This window comes from Dendrobium catenatum, unplaced genomic scaffold, assembly GCF_001605985.2.
Source record: "Dendrobium catenatum unplaced genomic scaffold, ASM160598v2 fragScaff_scaffold_1608, whole genome shotgun sequence".
Lineage (NCBI taxonomy): Eukaryota > Viridiplantae > Streptophyta > Magnoliopsida > Asparagales > Orchidaceae > Dendrobium > Dendrobium catenatum.
In genome coordinates, this window is record NW_021320070.1 from 1,930,821 (window position 1) to 1,950,395 (window position 19,575).

Sequence of the window (19,575 nt, forward strand, 5' to 3'; positions counted from 1 at the left end):
AAAGATACAAGGATCCTCTATTCGAGAGGAGGATCGCACTCTCCCAATCTCTAGAATTCGATCTAGAGCCCTAGCCACCAAAGAACAAAAAATCTCTTACAAAATATGACATAACCCTAATCCCCTCTTTTCTCCCTACTTAATGCATACAATTCAAATCTAATACGAAAGGACCTAATTACCCTTGCTTCCCCTCCTTTTGGCTCCAAGATTCAATTCAAAATTCAAGTGGACCCCACCTAAATTCCCTCTTCCTGCTTCCGCCGGCTCCTCCTGGCGTAAACGAGCTGAGCCGGCCCAAGAGGCTGGGCCGGCTGGACTGGCTGGACCGGTCTAACAGATGGGTAGGCTTTGCATTCCCTCTGATGTTGCATCTCTAAGGGTGACATCAGAATATTGTCGAAATTTTTAGTAGCATGATTCAAAATAAAATGAATGTCCAGGATTTTAGACCCAAACATAACAAACAAAAACAAAATAGTAAAATTACATTAAATAAACACTCAAAATAACAAATCAGTCGTGTCAATTTTTTTTTAAAATAGCCATAATAGAAACCAAGATGAGAACTTGAAATAAACGTCTGAGATTTTCACTAAACTTAAAAGCTTGTCTACATGCAAGGTGATTTGTGATGAACTTGAAGGCCCAGACTACGATACAAAACTTCTTGATTGCACTAAAGAGCTCTTTTAAACATTTAGAACTCTCAAGAATACTCCTTGAAAACTAAGCTTGAAATGAAAACGAACTAAGGTGGTTCTTTTTAATAGATGGAAGAATAATTTTTTTTGTGCGGCTTACCCAAGTAGAAACAAGTCATATACAAATAAATTGTTAATTTGAAAATACAAAAGATTTCAATTCGTGACACTTGCAATAGGATCTGCATCAGGCACGCAAGTGGACAAAATGCCAAAAACAATAATGAACTCAAAATGAGCAACATGTGTACACTCTAATGACAATAGATTCACATGAACAATTACTACATTGGACCCTCACACATTTGAAACAGTTGTGTATTCATGTAGATGGCTTCCAAACAAAACAAATAATCTAACTTATTACATGTCTCAGGTTTTATAAATGCTTTAAGCGGAATTACTTCAATTACTAAAAGTAACTCAAGCACATCTCAAACAATTGTCATAGTTGTCCCCAAGCTATTCGAGTTGTTGTGCATTCACGTGAATGGGTTTCCAAACAGAACCAAAGTAACTCCGCTTTCACGTGTGAGCAAAAAGGGGAAGAGTGTGAAGCATATGGATATGGCTTTTATAGATATTTTCTTAAATAAAAATGGTGGCTTGGTAGACCCCATATGACATAAACATAGTTTCTATCAGCCCCTTGCAAAAATAGCATGCCAAAGATGGTTGCATTTATGTTTTTAAATTAATTAGAATTTTTTTTTATAAATATATTTTTATTATGCATATTTACGGTAGTTTTTATTAATATTGTTTACATCTTTCTTTTATTATTATGGCGCATAGGTTGCGGTGTGATACTAATGTTTTTTTAAATCAATTTGGATTCATGCCAGGTATGTCTACTATGGAAGCCATACATTTATTGAGAGGTTTGATGGGGAAATATATAGAGAATAAGGAGGATCTACATATGATATTTATTGATTTAGAGAAAGAATATGATAAAGTTCCAAGAGAGTTCTTGAAAAGAAAGGAATTAATAATGCTTATATTCAAATAATTAAAGATATGTATGCAGGAGCTATTACTTGTGTTCAAACACAAGGTGGGTTGACCAAGTATTTTCCTATTTCGGTTGGATTACACGAAGGATCAACCTTAAGCCCATATCTATTTGCTTTAGTCATGGATGTTCTCACTAGACATTTGCAAGAGGATGTACCTTGGTGTATGCTTTTTGTTCATGATATTCTTCTTGTTGATAAGACTAGAGAGCGAGTGAAAGCGCAGTGAAATCGCAACAAAAGCGTAGTGAATGCACAACAAAAGCGCAATAAAAACGTAGTGAAAGCGCAGCAAAAGCGTAGTCAAAGCGCATTAAATAAACAAGTTTTTATTGTAAGAGTAATTTTAATCCAAAACAAATAAAATACTTTAAAAAAAATATGCTCTTCTGATCACAAATCTAAAGAATCATTGATAAATGAAAAGAAATGGCGAATGGACAAAAAAATGGTGAAATCAATTTACAGGTTTGAAAAATTTTCTACGGTTTGACGTCGGCTTCCCTCGGCTGCGCGCAGAAACTAAGGAGGATGGCTTGTTGCTTACGGCCGGAAGGGAAGAAGACCAAGGGTGCAATCTCCAGCCGACCGCTGCTCGCCTCAATCGCTCAGGAAGACCACGAATACAAATAAGAATATGGGATTAAGGAGAAGATGAAGACTCGGGCGTGAACCAGGTAATATGAAATAGAGAGATTAGGGTTTTTTTATTTATTTAATTATACAATAGCCGGACACCCGTGTCTGACACGCATGTCCGGTTTAATTTTTTTTTAAATGGGACACACTAATCAGGTGTCTGACACGTATCCTCGTCGTGTCGGATGCATGTCTGTGTCCGACACTTGTTCGACATTGCATACCCTCTTAAAATGAAGTGTTAGTGCATCAGAGATGTACACTCATGGGCATACTTGGTAATGGTGAATAGGGCACCATAATAAAAAAATTCATGCAGAACCATAGCGCATAGTGCATTAGGCAGTTTGTTTTATTTTAAACATAGTACATAATAAACAAAATATAAATAAAAATATAACTAAATATAAAATACTATTAAATTGAATAGATATGGCAATAATTAAATTGATGCTTGGCCCAATTGTTCAACCATTCAAAATTCATACTGTTATTATTATTTTTTTGTAATTATTATATTTTTTTAAAATTAAACTAATTATCATCATCATGATGAGTTAAAATAGTCTCCCATATTTATTATATGTATCATTAATGTCTTCTAAATCTTAACTTTTTTCATGTGCTCAATTACAAGTGTTAATCCTAGATGAAGATTTCTTCATTTTTCCTTAGATCGCTCTAGAATGTTGTAGTTTCTTTCATTAACATCACTAATTTTTGTAATAGTACTCTATGGAAAATCTTTCTCACCACTAATGAATTCCTTATCTTCATCTGACTCTTTATTCTTTTTTGTTGTTAACCATTCATTAGCATTATTCTTTCCTTATCATGATAGTTATAACCTTGAATGATGTAGGCAAAAGAGGCCTTTTAGTGTTCTTCATGCCGATTTTAATTCCCAAAATATGTCTTTTTAGTTTTCCCTTTATGAGCCATTTAATGCTTCGAGTTTTTCCCACTTTTGGGGTTGTTTTGATGCTTCGGTTTCTTCCCCATGTGGCTGCCCCTTCGGTCCCTGCTTGCTACGATTTTCAAGGGTATTCTATTGGTTGATTTTGAGGTGCATTAAATATATGTATTAATTGTTTTTTTTTTTACCTTTTCTTCCCCTGTATAAGAGATGTTTTGTGGTTGTTTTAGGAGGGTTTTAGAAATGAAAGTTTGTGGGATGTAAAAACCTACGGGTTTACATAGCTTGCGAGCTATAGTTTTCTTTCCTCTTCTCCTCTTAAAATTCGTCTCGGTCTTCTAATCCCTTCTTCTCTATCCACGATTTCCACTCCACATGCATCCTTCTTCTCTAAAATATGTATAAGTTTTATGATTTATGTTTGTCATTTGTAGTTGAAGTTGTCTCTTAATTTGCAATCTTAGTATTTATATTTATCTATGTTGTAAGAAAGAAAGATTTGTGTCTTTGAATATTTTCTTGTTGCATCAATTTGGTATCAAAGCTTTAGGTTGTGAGTCTTCATTTCTTTTTTAAAAAAGAGAAAAAAATTAAAATAATCAACAAGCCAATTTTCACTTTAAAAGAAAGATCTGTCAACAGTAATAATGCATTTGGAACATCAAGGAAGCACTGTCATTCAACCTAAGTTTGCAACGTCGTCATCCTGATATTTTCCAACGTGTACCAAGGCATTCTCATCAGGAGATGAGATTTCTTAACCAGAGGAGAATTGATGTAGGCAAAAGAGGCCTTTTGGTGTTCCCCATGCCGATTTTAATTCCCAAAATATGCCTTTTTAGTTTCCCCTTTATGAGCCATTTAATGCTTCGGTTTTTCCCCACTTTTGGGGCTGTTTGATGCTTTGGTTTCTTCCCCATGTGGCTGCCCCTTCGGTCCCTGCTTGTTGCGGTTTTCAAGGGTATTCTATTGGCTGATTTTGAGGTGCATTAAATATATGTATTAAATTTTTTTTTTTTACCTTTTCTTCCCCTATATAAGGGATGTTTTGTGGTTGTTTTAGGAGGGTTTTAGAAATAAAAATTTGTGTAATGTAAAAACCTGCGGGTTTACATAGCTTGCGAGCTATGGTCTTCTTTCTTCTTCTCCTCTTAAAATTCATCTCGGTCTTCTAATCCCTTCTTCTCTATCTACGGTTTCCACTCCACATGTATTCTTCTTCTCTAAAATATAGATAAGTTTTATGGTTTATGTTTGTCATTTGTAGTTGAAGTTGTCTCTTAATTTGCAATCTTAGTGTTTACATTTATTTATGTTGTAAGAAAGGAAGATTTGTGTCTTTGCAATATTTTCTTGTTGCATCATTGAATTAAGGCCTTATTCTTTACATAAACCAAATCTTTAACATTACCCTTATCTATCTTCTCTCTCTTTTTTCTATGAAGCTGCAACAAAATATTATTAAAATTAAAAAATGATTAATTTTCATGATAATAATCAATATACAATTTTAATTTGCACTTCCACGTTCTAATATGCTCCAATTATTATTCACATTCTAATAAACTGTAGGTAAGGCTAAGCCCATTGATCGCAAAACTTTACAAATGTGGAGCACTCATTGACCATATGCTAAGCCGCCAATCAACTTGAAGTGTTTAACAACTTTAATTCTTATTTAATTGTTAAAATATTATCCAATACTAATTATAATTTTACTATTCATATGACCTGTGTCCTGAGTTTCCTAAAAATAATTCACCCTGATATATATACTTTCAATTTATTGCTAATTTCATCTTCTTCATCAACATCATTAACAAATCTGATAGGTACCACTTAAGTATTTCAAGTGATTCCTATCGGATCTAAGCCAAATCGCAACTACTCCGTTGTTTTCTATGGGAAAACAGCCACCAAACACAAAAAAACAGTTGAAAAAATTTGAGAGAGATCGTAGGAAAAACAATAACAAACGATTGAATTTCACTAGTCGATGCAAAAGACAAAAAAGATACAAGTTTCCTTCGATTTGATAGGAAGGAAAAACTCTCCAAATCTCTAGTCGTAGCCTAGAGCCCAAAAAGAAAAACCTAGATCTCCCAAATCACATTCAAAATCAAGATAACCCTAATTCCCCCCTCCTCTCCCTAATTAAACATAAAAGGAGAGTTACAAAAGACCTAATTACCCCTTCTAATTCAAATTCTTCCTTCCACAATTTGAAATTGGCTTCAAGTGGGCCCCCTAGCTTTTCCGCCCTCCCCCTGTTCGTCTGGCTTCCGCCGGGAATAAACCTAGACCGGTCAGGTTGGACCGGTCCAGGTTGGACCGGTCCAGTCGGCTCAGGTGCCGGCCTAACAATGGCCTAACAAAATCCTTCAATACATGCATATTAACAATTAATAATTTCCTTGTCTTTTGTAATGTTAGGGTTACTAAAAAGTATTCAGGAATTTAGAGATGAGCTATTACGTGCAAAGGTTTTTTCATTTATAAAAAGTATTCAGTAATTTCTCTTTTTGTCATGTTACAACAATACATATATATCACGTAATTGTTATTATTGTATCTTTCCAGGATTGCATATTTACATGACTAATCTTTCTTTGCAGTTTGTCCAAAATCTGACATTCTTTTGGGTACCTAATAGATAAAATTAATGATAGAAATAAGAAAAAAATGAATGAATATATGTTCCAAAATGACTCAATCGAAAATGTTTATCAACTTGTTAATATAATGGAATTAGTTTCACATTTTTGGCATAAGATATATTAATTTCTTGAAAAAAGGCTATACAATAAATTATTTATTGAACAATTAATCAACAAATAGCTAATCATCCATAAAAACTCTGAAGAAAAGCTTATCACATCACCTAACATGCACCAAATATGTAGAAAAAGAAATCATGATTGATGCGAGCAAAACTAGAGTAAATAGATAAATTGGAGAACAACAGGACAAGACTTAAACCAAACTCGATTCAAATGTAGCTTGCAAACAACCAAACAAACTTCGAAGAAACAAAAAGCCAAATCGAACGAAACAAAATAAAAACCATAAAATGCTATCCTCAGTAAAAACTGTCTAGCGGTCTCCTCACATGCAACGAGAGTAGGAATATATAATAAAATTGTGCTTAGGCTTGCAAACCGAGGGTCCACCACTGCAAAAGAGTCCAACGTCCTACCAAACTCCTCCGGCAAATGTCTCAAAATTTCAGCCAACATACACTTCCAAAGCTCAAGAAGAAGGATACAGGTGGAGTGGAACTTGCGTAGAGAAGAAGTGGTTAGAAGCCAAGACGAAATAGAGAGTAGGAAAGGGGGGTGGAACAAGCTCTCAAGCTTTTCCAAGAGAAGAAACCCTCAGGTTTTTTGTAGAGACTTTGCTCACAATTTTCAACAACCTTTTTCATGCCAAAACAACTCATTTTTATAGGCAAAAGAAGGTAGACAAATAGTCATAACACCTCCAACCAAATCCAATAAGAATTGGGGAAATGAAAGGCCAAAAGTCACCAAATAGAAGGCCAAACAGCAGCAGGAAATCTGCACAGAAAACAGGGAAAATTCCATGGAATTCCCCCCCAAACAGCCACGGGAATCCAGCCAGCAAGGGACCCGAAAAATCAACATAGGAGACAAAGCAACAGGCCACGGGAAACCAGCCAGCAAGGGACCCGAAAAGCCAGCACAGGAGACAAAGAGGCAGAGCACGGGAAACCAACCAGCAAGGGAAAATTGAGAAGGCAAAGGGAGGGGAAGAGGCACAAGTCCACTCCAATAAACTCCTCAATAATGAGCTTGAAATAAAAGCATACCTTTTTGATTTAATGAGCTAGGAAGTGCATTTAATCTCCAATCATTGAGTTAAACTTCAGCTCAAACATTTATGAGCTAACACCAAGTAGAATCCAGCATTTTGAGCTCAACACCAAGCTAACAAGGCCCACCCGAGAACATCAACCTCTCCAAACCGAAATGAACAAGCAGCCCAAGGACAAAATGGACCCAAGAGCAAGCAAACCCAAGGCTTGCCATGCCTAGCACATTCCTACCATGATCATTGGAAGCCCAACCATCATAGGATAGCTTAAAAAAACATAAAACACAACTAATATTGTTCAAAATACATTAAAACAAAAATAAACTAAAAATATGAATGCATCAATGGTACAACTTAAACCAATCGAAAGAGGATCTGAACAAACAATGCACAAATCTTATGTCGAGAGCATTCTAGCAAAATATTAAAAGCCTTGCAAGCTTCTTGCATCAAAAGCAAAGTGGCAAGAACTTCGTAGCCTTCATGCAAAGCAAGAGCAGCGAGAGAATAGAAGCTTCATGTGAGGCAAGAGCTATGAAAGCATCAAATTCGAGAGACCTTATTCATCAAAGCCTTGGCAGCTTCATGTGTTTCAGGCAATGGGATGGGAACATCATCGCCTTTGTGTGAGGCGAGTATGGAGAGTTGGTTGAAGCCTTCTTGCATGGAAAACGGAGAGAAATCAAACCTGAGAGCCCTTCTTCATCGAAGCCTTGCAACCCTTCATTTGTCATGTCAGAGAGGAGAGCAACATTCTTTGGGGCGTCGAAGGTGAGCTGGTTCAAACCCTGAGACTAATAAACTTGCATGTGTGAAGCAAAGTTAAGAACTTCAAGCCTTGCATTTGAGATCATCCAGATGTCCTAATAAACACAATTTGAAATTAAACAACACTAATAAGCATATCATTTACAGTATATTAATTTAAAACCCAAATCTTAAAAATTAAGATGGCGTGCACTATGGTGTTATGTGCTATATAGTATTGTTCATGCATGGCAACAAATAGCACTCACGATTGATATGTATGATTATAGGTGGCAGTGTGTGGGTTAGGTGCATGTCAAGTGTTGTATATGAGTTTGTGCATGCCGGCTAGTTCACGCAGCAGCAACCTGGTGAGGGGGAGGTAGCAACTAGGACTAACTTGATTATTATACAATTATAGTGGAGAAAATTAGTGTTTTATTTATTAGAAATTTGTCATATTTATAATCTGGAACAAGCATAATGTTCTAAGGTACATTTAAATAATAGGCATCTCTCTCTGTATATAGAGAAGTTTTCTATATAGTATAATTCTACGCTAATAGAAAGCAACACAATTTGTTCGCATGATGTTTCCTCTATGTAGATGTGTTACCTGCACCAAGAGAGACTTTGGTCAACTTTCTCTTTCTAAGCTTGATCGTCTAAATTTCTGATCTTTTTTTTTTCTCTACTAAAGTTAGCCAAACAAGTGTTAGCAGCTCAAGTTGGTCTTTAATCTGTCAGCTGTGAACGATTACACAAAACAGAGGTCTCAATTTGTTGGTTTTTACCATGTACGCTGCTATGAAATATGAATAAACCTGACTTCATTTTCATTCATTATGAACAGTATTGCTTAATCTCAAGAATAAGATCAATCTAGTTTACCTTTGATATCTCTTTGTATACAATTACTAAATTGTTTTAAGCCACTGTTACAAGCTCTGTTGTTTTGCTTGCTATCATTGCTCCTGAGTAACCATGAATTCATCATCTTTACAGATTACTACAAAAAGAATTAATTTTCTAATTCATAAGCATGGCAATGGAAGTTCTATGCTGGACCCTATGGCCCCCAATTATCAAAATGAGAAAGATCGTAGCTGGTTAATCTCTTCACTTCATCAGATGTTCAGTAGAAGGTGGGTACTCGAAACTTATTCTTTTGATTTCTTTTTCTTCTTTTTAAATTTCTTTGTTCTGTGGCCAGTCATTGTAAGAAGGTAAAGGGATTCAAATAAACATGTATTGATGGAAGTGGGAGGTTGAAAAAGGGTGAATAAAAGGAAAGCTCCGCATACAGAATTTACACAGATCCTCATGTACCAATTATCAAGATAGAACACCCTAATAAGCATGAAGAATAATTTTTATTCATCTGATGGCAGTTGTTAATGATCTAAATACAAGCCATGATTTCCTATTTATAGAAACATGATTATAACATAATGCCATATAATTTGAAATTAAACTTAATCATTTCTAAAATTAAATCCAATCCTACTAAATATTTAAATTCAAAATATGAATGTGCATAGATAATAATAATAATAATAATTTAGTTCGAATGGGTGTACCGGTCTTTTTAGCTGTTATGCTAGGTTACGAATTTATCCAATGCTAGAACTTTCATTGCTACTTCTTCAGCAGCCCAGATTATCTATTGTTGTGCATTTATTGCCTGTCATTTGCGCAGGTATCTGCTTAGGAGGAGTGCTTTAGAATTGTTTCTTTTTGATCGGACAAACTTTTTCTTTGATTTTGGGGTAAAATAAATGTGAATTAATTATCTATTTTTCTTATTGCTGGTTTTTGATAGTTGGCTAACTATTAGCACCAAAATATCACTTGAAATATATTTCAGTCCACTGAAGCTCGTAAGGATGCCTATCGTGCTATTGTTCAAGCAAAACCTCCTCATTTGAACAACATTTACTTGGCAACACAGGTTGGCAAAAATCCTGTACTGGCGTAATTTCATGCTTTTGCATGTCTTATTTTCCATCCTTTTTGATTGTAGAGACCTGACCAACTATTTAAGCGGAGCCAGCTGATGGAGAGATGGGCTAGGTGGGAGGTAATCTCCAAAACATTTTATTATCCTTGTAGCACATTCTATCATTATTTTTGGCATTACAGCATTTTTTTTTTTTATTTTCGTGCAGATTAGTAATTTTGAATATCTTATGGAGCTGAACACAATGGCTGGACGCAGTTACAATGACATCACACAGGTCTGTGTCCTTCTGGTTGATGGGTGGGGTGTTATGGTGGTGTTCCTCTATCATTATGTTGCAGTAATTTACCAACTAGTTCCATAAACTGTTTACAGTACCCGGTTTTTCCATGGATTTTAGCTGATTACTCTTCTAAGACGTTGGATCTTAATGATCCTACCTTGTATCGAGATCTCTCAAAGGTAGAAACTATTGTTTAAATCCTCTTATATATGATCAGTAGTTAGTCTTAACTTAATTAGTCTTAACTTAACGTATGGACGCTATAAATTTCAGCCTATTGGTGCATTGAATCCTGAAAGGTTGAAAAAGTTCCAAGAGAGGTACTCTGGCTTTGATGATCCTGTTATACCCAAGTTCCACTATGGTTCCCATTATTCTACGGCAGGAACAGTAAGCCTTCATCAGCTACTTTCTTTCTACCATAGCCAGAATAGGCAACATAGGTTAACCTGGATGCTTGTATGGCCTATTTATTTCAAAACTAAGTGAAACTTGTAGATCAACTAATTAGGAAATGAATCTTGTTATTGACATTATTACTCTGAAAGCATGTAAAGTGCATGCGGATTATATAGTGAGTTTTAGCAAATGAAAAAGGTTCAATTTAGTTTTATAATAAAATGAAAAGTGGGTATACACGATGAGTGGATGCTTCAATTAATATCAGAAGTTAGTGAACTCCAATGTAAGTTTCCTCCGATGCCTAGAGTGCTCAAGGAATGTGTTACTTGGGATAGCGCCATTTTGGGTGTAGTGTTCATCATCCGTGTAGCTATCCTCAAGTATGAACTTCATTTTGATCTCGAAGTTACCTTGATGTTTATTTTGGTATGACCTGGCAAAAGTTCGTTTAAAAACCTTTGGTTAATTTTGTTTAGTTATGAAAAGCAGTATATTATGCAGCAGTATTTTTGTGAATGGAAAATAATGCATTTTTTTCTATTTCATACAATCTCAGAATGGACAAAAATTCCTCCTACAATGCTTTATTACTTCAACTCCAGCGTCTTAATGAATGCTATATAGCATATTTTTGTGCTTTTCAATTTACTTTTCAAACAATGCCTTAACTTTGAAATATTGGCCATTTAATTTTTTTAGGGAAAAAAAAATCACGCACTCTTATGTTTTCTTAAACCTTAGCGTCCAAAATGATCAGCTAGATATCACGTTTTACCAACTCTTAAGTTTTATGATATCACTGCTAGATATCACGTTTTATGATTTTAAGTTTTTTTCGGCGGTGGCCATAAATGATTTACATTCTTACTCTTTTTGCTTGACCTGAATTTCATGCAACACGCTGGTTTTGAAATGTTATCACTTTTTTTCCTTTCTAGGTTAACTGATAAACCTGAAGAACGTAATTGTTAGGCGAGAAAGTTCTTTTTTGGTGTGTATTATGCACTATAGGACGACATAATCAAAAAAGCATATACCACTCATCCACTATAAAAGACTTCTTTAATTTGATTTTTTCCTATGCTAACACTCCGTTTAAGATAAAGCATATATATTAGTTGCTTCAACTTGTTACATAATAAAGGAAAACTTAGAGAACATAATGCTTTGTAAAAATATCATACTGTTATTCTTAATTGGATACTTGAAATGTGACAATCTTCTCAGAAATACAACATTTTGAATGAAATGACAATATACTTCAATTTTTGTTAATATATGATATCATAACTAGAAAATAATATAAAAAAAAAACTAGAAAATAATATGAGTACAACCAGAATAATTTTGAAGAGTTGCCAAAAAAAGAAAAATAAATAATATACGATAAAGAAATAATGTAGCGAAGGGTTAAAGGACATTGGATAGCAAAAACTATGAAAAAAAACACTCATTTGGCGTCTTGCTTTAAGCCTGCCAAATAAAGGAGTGTGTCAACAAAGTTTTTTATGTCTTAATCATAAGTTTCTTGAGGGTCATGATCATTAATGTCTTTACAAATTGGTGAGAGAATAGGTGTTTCAAGAATACACAATCGATATCAATCACGCAGCTTGTAGATGATGTAGTGTTCAACTCAATTAGACTAGCAAGGGTAGGCATGATATCCTTTAAATTCAAAGGAGAGTCTAATTTGGTTCCAATTTCTAAGTGCAAACCTGTCTGATTAAGGTGCAACCACTGTAATAGAAGTGTCAATCATTTTTCATTTGCATAAAATATCCACTAACATAGTAGGATTGCTAAGAGGAAGTCTGATGTAATTTCATTTTAAGGATATTTTTATATTGACATGATGTGGGTCAATGAGTCCGATGGAGTAGTTACTAATCAAGTGTAAATCTAATATCAAATTACAAACAACCTCTAGGTTGGAGCAGCCCAAAGAAAAATTTTCCAAAGAAGTTGAAGAGAGGTGTGCCACAAATCAAGCAGCGAAGATGTTATCGAAGGAGTAATGGAAAGGCGGTGATAGGAATTTAGGAAGGGAATTTACCAAGACTTGTTAAAGTTCAAAGGAAAATACAGAAGGACAAGGCTATGAAGCAGCCAAAGGATGAATCATGCAGTAGTAAAGGAAAATAACAAAAGGGCAAAAGGAACTCATTTGAACAAACTTGCTTGCACCTAATGAAAACATAGAGTGACAATATATTTTTTTTCAATTATGATTCCATTTGATAAATAGGATTCAAAATCTTCTATCCACCATAATGTCTTCACTCATAATGCTCCCATCAAAATCCTCAAGATGCATAACATCATAGTCAACTATATCTTCACTAAGCAAGGGAGAGGGGGAACTTCCAAGATTGGATAAAGAAATTTCAATGTCTTGTAGAAAGATCCAAACACCTCTTCAGTAAAGCTACCAAGAGCAGGCACGTAGGATGCACAGACGAGGATACGACACAGACACAAGACATATCAATTATTGAAAATATAATATACATATATAATTTGGATACATCATTATAAAATTTATATTTTAAAAATAGTGGAACAAATTTTTTAAAGGAAAAAAGTAAATAATTTGATAAGCCAAAAGAAAACATTAAAAAATTATTGGGGTAAAGGAGGCCAGTCGTTAACTTTGTTAACAACTCCCTGGTGCAAATATGCGAAAAGAAATACATATGTTATATTCCTTTAATAAGTGAAAAGAAAACATTAAAACTTTAAAAGGAATACAAAATAGCTACTGCACAAGAGAAGACAACGAAGGGAAAAGGAATGTGGAGTTGTTGAGAAGGAGAAAATAATTTCGACCATGTGAACATCATCTTAATCACTGAAACTCTCCCGTGCGGGCTTGTGAATGTCCTACAGCTCCATTTACCCCCACGCGAGCCACCATATCACATTCCCGACCAATCTCACCTCACACGAGCGACTGGAGCTCGATCTCGTCACATGTGAGCTGCTGCAGCTCACTCTTTTGCCTGATCTCGCCTCCCTCTCCATCCTACCCGGTAGGCTCGTCATGTCGCCCCACGGAAGTCATGATAAAAATAACGAATGGGAAGTCATTCGAAAAGAAAATGACATGCTCAGTCGTTTCCTCACTTAATGACTTTCGCTGACCCAATTAGGCCGCTTGACCCGATCAACACCCGTACACTAGATTAGACCATAAGCAGCCAGCCAAACTCGACGACCAAACCCGACTAGCACATCTACCACGATGTATGAAACGACAGCTCGACAAGCCGGTTGGCCTGCTTTATCCAAATAAATATTTTATATTTTCTTTTCGTTTATTAAATTATTTATTGTATTCATTTTAAAAATTTGTCCAAAATAGTGCATAGAAATTAAAAATAAGCAAAATATTAAGAATAGTAAAGGCATAATAAATCGTACTCTAATATTCACTTTATAGAGTTGCATGGTCTAGATTGGGAGAAATCTCTTTTATACTATTTTGAATATAAAAACAATAAAAAGAAGTTCCTCATGTGGGGAGAAATTTCTCTTACCGTTGATGCGTTGCTAAATATGAGAGAAAGATGTCTTGATTCAAAACTCTAGTTACTAGCTATAGTGTTAATAGTGGAGACAGTAGTGCTATTGAGAATCGGGCATCAATGTTGTGTGTCAGGCGTCTGGCGTTGATGTCGAGAGGGCATAAGCTGTCAAAGCTGAAATGATGTTGGACATCATGATGTAGACAAAGGGGGGGTCAACTCATGTCAAAAATAATTAAATTTTTGGCTTCCCTTGAGTCTACTAGCTCAAATAAATTTGAGCTGAAATTATGAGCTGATCTTTAGTTCATTTATTGAACTAAGGGTTAGCTCATTATTAGCTAACATTTTAGTTCATTTATTATCTTTAATTAATGTACTTTTTATGCTTTTAATTATGTAGGTCTCTTGGAATTCCAAACCGGCTTTTGGAATTTCAAGAATTATCTTTTCCCATGCATGACTCCTTGGTTTCATTGCATTTGCCCATGGCCTTTAGTTTTCATTGCATTTGCCCCCTTGGATTCCGGCCGGCTGCTGGTTTCCCGCGCCTGGGCTCTTTCCCGTGGCCGTGACTCCTTGGAACCGTGCGGCCTCCTTGGTTCCCGCGGTTGCCTCTTCGGTTCCTTGGCTTGGGTGTGTTTTTTCGTGCATAGCATTTGGGATTAATGCTTGTGATGTTTAGGTTCTTGTGATAATTAATGTAATGTGTCTCTTTGTATTCCTCTTTCATACCTATAAATATGGGAGGATTTGTAATGTTTGAAGTATGAGTTATGAAAATGTGATTTTTGGAAAAGTTATAACCTACGGGTTTGCTTTGGAAATCCTACGGGCTCTTTCCACCCTTCTTTCTCATCCCCTCCGGAAATCCTGCGGGCTCTTTCCAATCTTTCTTCTCGGGCTTCTAATCTCTTTCGTCTCTCCGCAAGTGCCACTCTACCTGTATCCTTCTTCTCTAAGTGAAGCAACTTTAGGGTGTCGTCTTTAATTTTAAGTTTGCAAGCCGTCATCGTTGTAATTTCTTCTTTTTAGTTCTATTTGAAATGTGTAGGAGTTTGTTCTTTCTTCTTCTAGTCTTTGCTTTGTCGGTGTCGTTTCGTTTTATTTTTTGTGATAAAAAAATATAGGGTCCCCTATATTTTTTGATCGCATCACATCATCATCGAGATATGTAGATGTCAAGATGGCATAGGGGCGTGAACTTCTTTTCAAAATCTTACCAACTAAGAAAAGATTTAAACAATCATGCTTGTTCATATTTTAAACTTCAATTTTTCGTATGAATATGCTGATTGTTTATACGTGAATACTTGAATGTATTGTCATGTTTACTTTTGGAATCTTCATAATACATTTATTTTCTTAACAAATTTTAAATAACATTATAAATATATCTAGAATTAATAATTCTTGTATTTGTAAATTAAATCACACAACTTACCTAGCTGATGAGCTGAGTTAAGTGTGTTTAATTAAATAAAGTATTATATGCATATAATATATATGTATATGATATATAACTCATAAACATTAATTACTAAGAGTGTTGCTTCACTCTGCACTTTATGCATTGAAGCAATGAAAATCCCTATGAATTGCGTTGCTCTTACCACTTAGAAAACAATGATGGCAGCATCCACTTGCAATGTTTTATCAAAGATAGAACTCAAAGAGTATGAAGTGGATTAGTTGAAGAAATGTTAATGAAGCTTAGGAAAAATTGTCCAAATAGGTGTGATAGGCATTTTCATAGATATTATGAAATGGGGAGACCACTTAAGTTTACACATCAAAAAGCTACTAATATAATAATTGCATCTAAGGAAGAGCCTAGTCTAATCTGCATCTATAATAATGTGATGAGAATTAATAATCCCAATGGAATAGTTATCAACCACGTGTAGGCCTGACAAGAATTCGTTATTAGCATTCACATTTGGATAGCAGAAAGAGAATTTGCCAACAATAGACAAAAAAAGCAGACTAGCAAGCTAAAGGGTATCTTCCTTGAAAAAGACAAGCGCATGCTTGCCTTGATTTATTGATGGCTGCTAATGATTCGGTGAAGTTGAGTCTTCATAAAAAATGAGAAGGAAGGAAAGTGGAATGAAAGTAGAAGGATGCAATCTTCTGTCCAATGAACCACCCAAAACTTCTGTAAAAGAATGAAAATTGAGATTAATAGGAGGCATAGGATCTGTTGATGATGGATTAATTGGAAAAGCCATTGTGACCCAAGGAGCATCCAAGAGGGAGCTAGCTGCTATGAAATTAGGACCAAGGAAAGGGAGAGTCGGTGAGTGAACCAAAAAATGCCGAAAAGAAAAGCAATGATGATCTAGAGTGGGGAAGAAAGCCACTCTTGGTGGAGACTATGATGCGGACATCCAACCGTCCATGCCTATCCGAGGAGGACCTGAAGATCGACGGCCGAGATCCCTTCATTTTATCTTATTTTATTAATTGTAATTTTTATTTAATTATGAATTTTTCTTTTTTACCCTTAAGGGATTTGTTTTATGTAAGCCCAAGGGGCAAAATTGTCTTTTAGTTTCTTTTAAGGCCTATATATAGAGGCATTTGCTCTTGTATTAGGATGATGGATTATTAATAAAAAAAATTTGTGTTTTGCACTTGGGTTCTTTGGGAAGAACGTTAGTGAAATCCCTATGGGAGGGATTTGGAGTTTCCACTAGCCGCAGGATGGGTCCGGGCTCGTGGCGTGAAGTTCCTTGGAGAAGGGCAACGTAGTACCCGTCAGCCGCAGGATGTGTCCGGACTCGCGTTTGTATCTTTAATATTTTGTCTCTTGTTTTCTGTTTGTTCTTTCTTTTTGCTCCTCGTCGTTATCTTCATCTTCTTCCTTCTCCCCATCTCCGTTTTGGCCACCGGATTTTCACCTCCACCCGAAATCCCCCCCATACCCGAACCCATGCCGCCGGCTCCACCCCATTAGCCGCCGGCCGAACCTTCCTCTCCACCCTTTTTGGGATTTCCTAATTTGGTTGGGTTAATTTAGGGATTGATTTGAATTTGAAATTATTCAAATTCAAATTTCAAATTTCAAATTCTTTCCTAAATTAGTGATTCTATTTTAGGAAAGTTCTTAATTTACATCCATTTGAATTTGAAATTCAAATTGGAGTGAATTATTTTCTTTCATAATCTTTTAAACCAAATTAAGAAGTCTTAATTAGCCCCATTAAATCCCCCCCCCCTCCTTTAGCCACTGGCCCCATCATGAGTTTCAAATATGATTTATTTCCTAATATCATACTAGGCCTCTTTGGAAAATAATTCCTCTCTCTTGCCAACCGGAATTCATTTAAGCCAAAGCCGTTTAATTTCCTTCCCAAAACTGAGAGCATATTCAGGAATTAAATCCCTAATTTCCCTCTACATCCCGCCGGCTACATTGCTGGAGTTTCCCTCCACAAAATTCCCTTTCCAAATCCTGTTTCCCCCCTTGGAATTAAACCCATGTTTTCTCTCTAATTACACCGCCTCCTTCCCTCTCCTATTTACTTCTAATTGCTCCCCAAGTCAAGAGCCTTGAATGGGAAATTACTCTCAGCTTTCTCTCCACAATTTCGGCTGGATTCCTTCCTCTAAGTTCTGTACAATCCTCTCTCCCACGTCAACACCTTGCTTGACTAAGCCTGACTTCTCCTCCCAATCCCCTTTGCTCCTAAGCCTTGATTCTTGGGATTTCTCTCAGATTTTGGCTGCTGAAGCTATCCCGCTGCTGGATTGCTGAAGTTCCTCTCAGATTTTGGGAGGAAAGTCTAAAATGTTTCAGGTTTCCTGAAAGGAACTGTTTCAGATTGTTGTCATGCTACCCCGTTCTACATCAGACTAACCATCAGTGAGGGAGGAATTTAGGAACATAGCTGTAGGCATCCCATAAGTAACTATTAGGTGACAGCCCTTGCAAACTTCCGAGATCACGTAGGAATGTGTGGGAATAGCATAAAGGCAAACAGAGGAATAAAGGAGTGTAGCATGTAGACACGAAGAGGATGGAGTAGCTTGGGCAGCGCGTGAGTAGGCGAGAGATCTAAATGAAGCTGAGAAATAAAAAATCTTATCCTACAAAAAGTGAGAATAAGTTTACCATGAAAGTTAGTTGATGGCTTGTATTGAAAAAGCATCCAAGCATTCATTAAAAAATAAAGGAAAAATTGGCAGAAGCATTCGATTGCAAAGAACCATTCCTCCTGCAACTTCAATGAAAGAATGTGTGGGCACAATAGGTTAGGTTGGAGGGGCGGTAGCAACATGATTAAGAAAAGAAGATGGATGTGATGAACAAATAATTACAATAGGAATAGAATACGAACATAAATGGTCAATGAAAGCATAATCCAAATTCACTATAGGAATGGCAAAGGTTAATCAGAAATAGTGGAATGACCACTATCATAGCAGCACAAATAGCATGAGCCTCCTCGACAATGGCACAACATAGGGATAGGGTGAAGCATATTTTTAGCACTCAAAAATATGTTGCGTAGAGAGTAGAGAATAACTATACGGTGGATCCTCAGCATAGACATTGGAGCAATTATTACGTCCGGTCACCGAATACGTTCATAGACCAATAACCACACGCCACGTCACCTAAAACTCGGTATTGAGCACTCAGTATTGCTCGGTATACATTCAGATACGTTCGGTTTTGACCGGACGTAATAATTGCTCCAGACATTAGGGAGGAAAATTAGGACAAGCACCATGCAATAAAAATGAAGATGAAATTAAAATTTGAGAGCAAAATAGATATGAGACATCACTAAAGCCACCAGTTGCACCAAGAAAAGTAGGACATCGATGCTTAATAACGAGTAGAAGTGTAGAACAAATGGAATGATGATGATTAGCAGGCATGGAGCAAGAATAATTGCAAGCTTGCCAGAGCATGTGCGAGGGAGGGTGCCTTGGTTACAATTCAATCCTAACAAATCAGAAAACACATAAAACTTGTTTTGAATGATTTTTTAAAGATCATTAAAATTTGAAATTTTGCAAGAAGATTTGAGAGTGAAATAAAACTACTTAATGAGTATGATTCATACTGAAAAAGGAAAGCTAAATTGTAGCAAACTTGACCAAAATCAAGATGAAAAAAGGAGTATGATAAAAGTCATCGAATAGAAGATCTAGTGATGCAGGACTACTTAGATGAGATGCTTAGGGATTCATTTAGGCATTGCACAACTCTTAGATTAGAATAATTTTGGATTAAAATTATTAGCAATTCTCAACGACGAATAAAACAAATAAAGAGATACTTTGCGTAGGCTAAATCACATGCTCTGAGCTTTGAACTCTCAAAATAAATAAGAAAAATAAAACAATACAAAACAGTAGTCTTCAAAGTAATCCCTAATCTAACAACGAGATTTAGGATGCAAAGAAAGTACGTGTCACGACCCGGCCCGGTTAGCTCGTAGATACGAGGCGGGAACGAGATCGGACATGTAAATTAAGTACTCATCATCAGTTCCATGCAATTCTAAAGATATTCAAGAATAATAAAAGCGT

At 35.9% G+C, this 19,575-nt stretch overlaps 1 protein-coding gene across 3 annotated transcripts in view; it reads left to right on the forward strand.

The window, feature by feature from the left end:
- LOC110099829 (BEACH domain-containing protein C2) overlaps positions 1-19,575 on the forward strand; it is a 111,554-nt gene that overhangs the window by 80,574 nt on the left and 11,405 nt on the right. For all 3 annotated transcript variants that reach the window (XR_003703094.1, XM_020827122.2, XM_020827121.2), the window contains 7 exons: positions 8,862-9,001; positions 9,556-9,625; positions 9,724-9,807; positions 9,880-9,936; positions 10,025-10,093; positions 10,192-10,278; positions 10,373-10,489. Coding sequence is in view for 2 of the 3 variants with exons in the window: in XM_020827122.2 (XP_020682781.1) it covers positions 8,862-9,001; positions 9,556-9,625; positions 9,724-9,807; positions 9,880-9,936; positions 10,025-10,093; positions 10,192-10,278; positions 10,373-10,489 (624 nt within the window). In the remaining variant the exon portion in view is untranslated. The remainder of the gene's footprint in view (positions 1-8,861; positions 9,002-9,555; positions 9,626-9,723; positions 9,808-9,879; positions 9,937-10,024; positions 10,094-10,191; positions 10,279-10,372; positions 10,490-19,575) is intronic.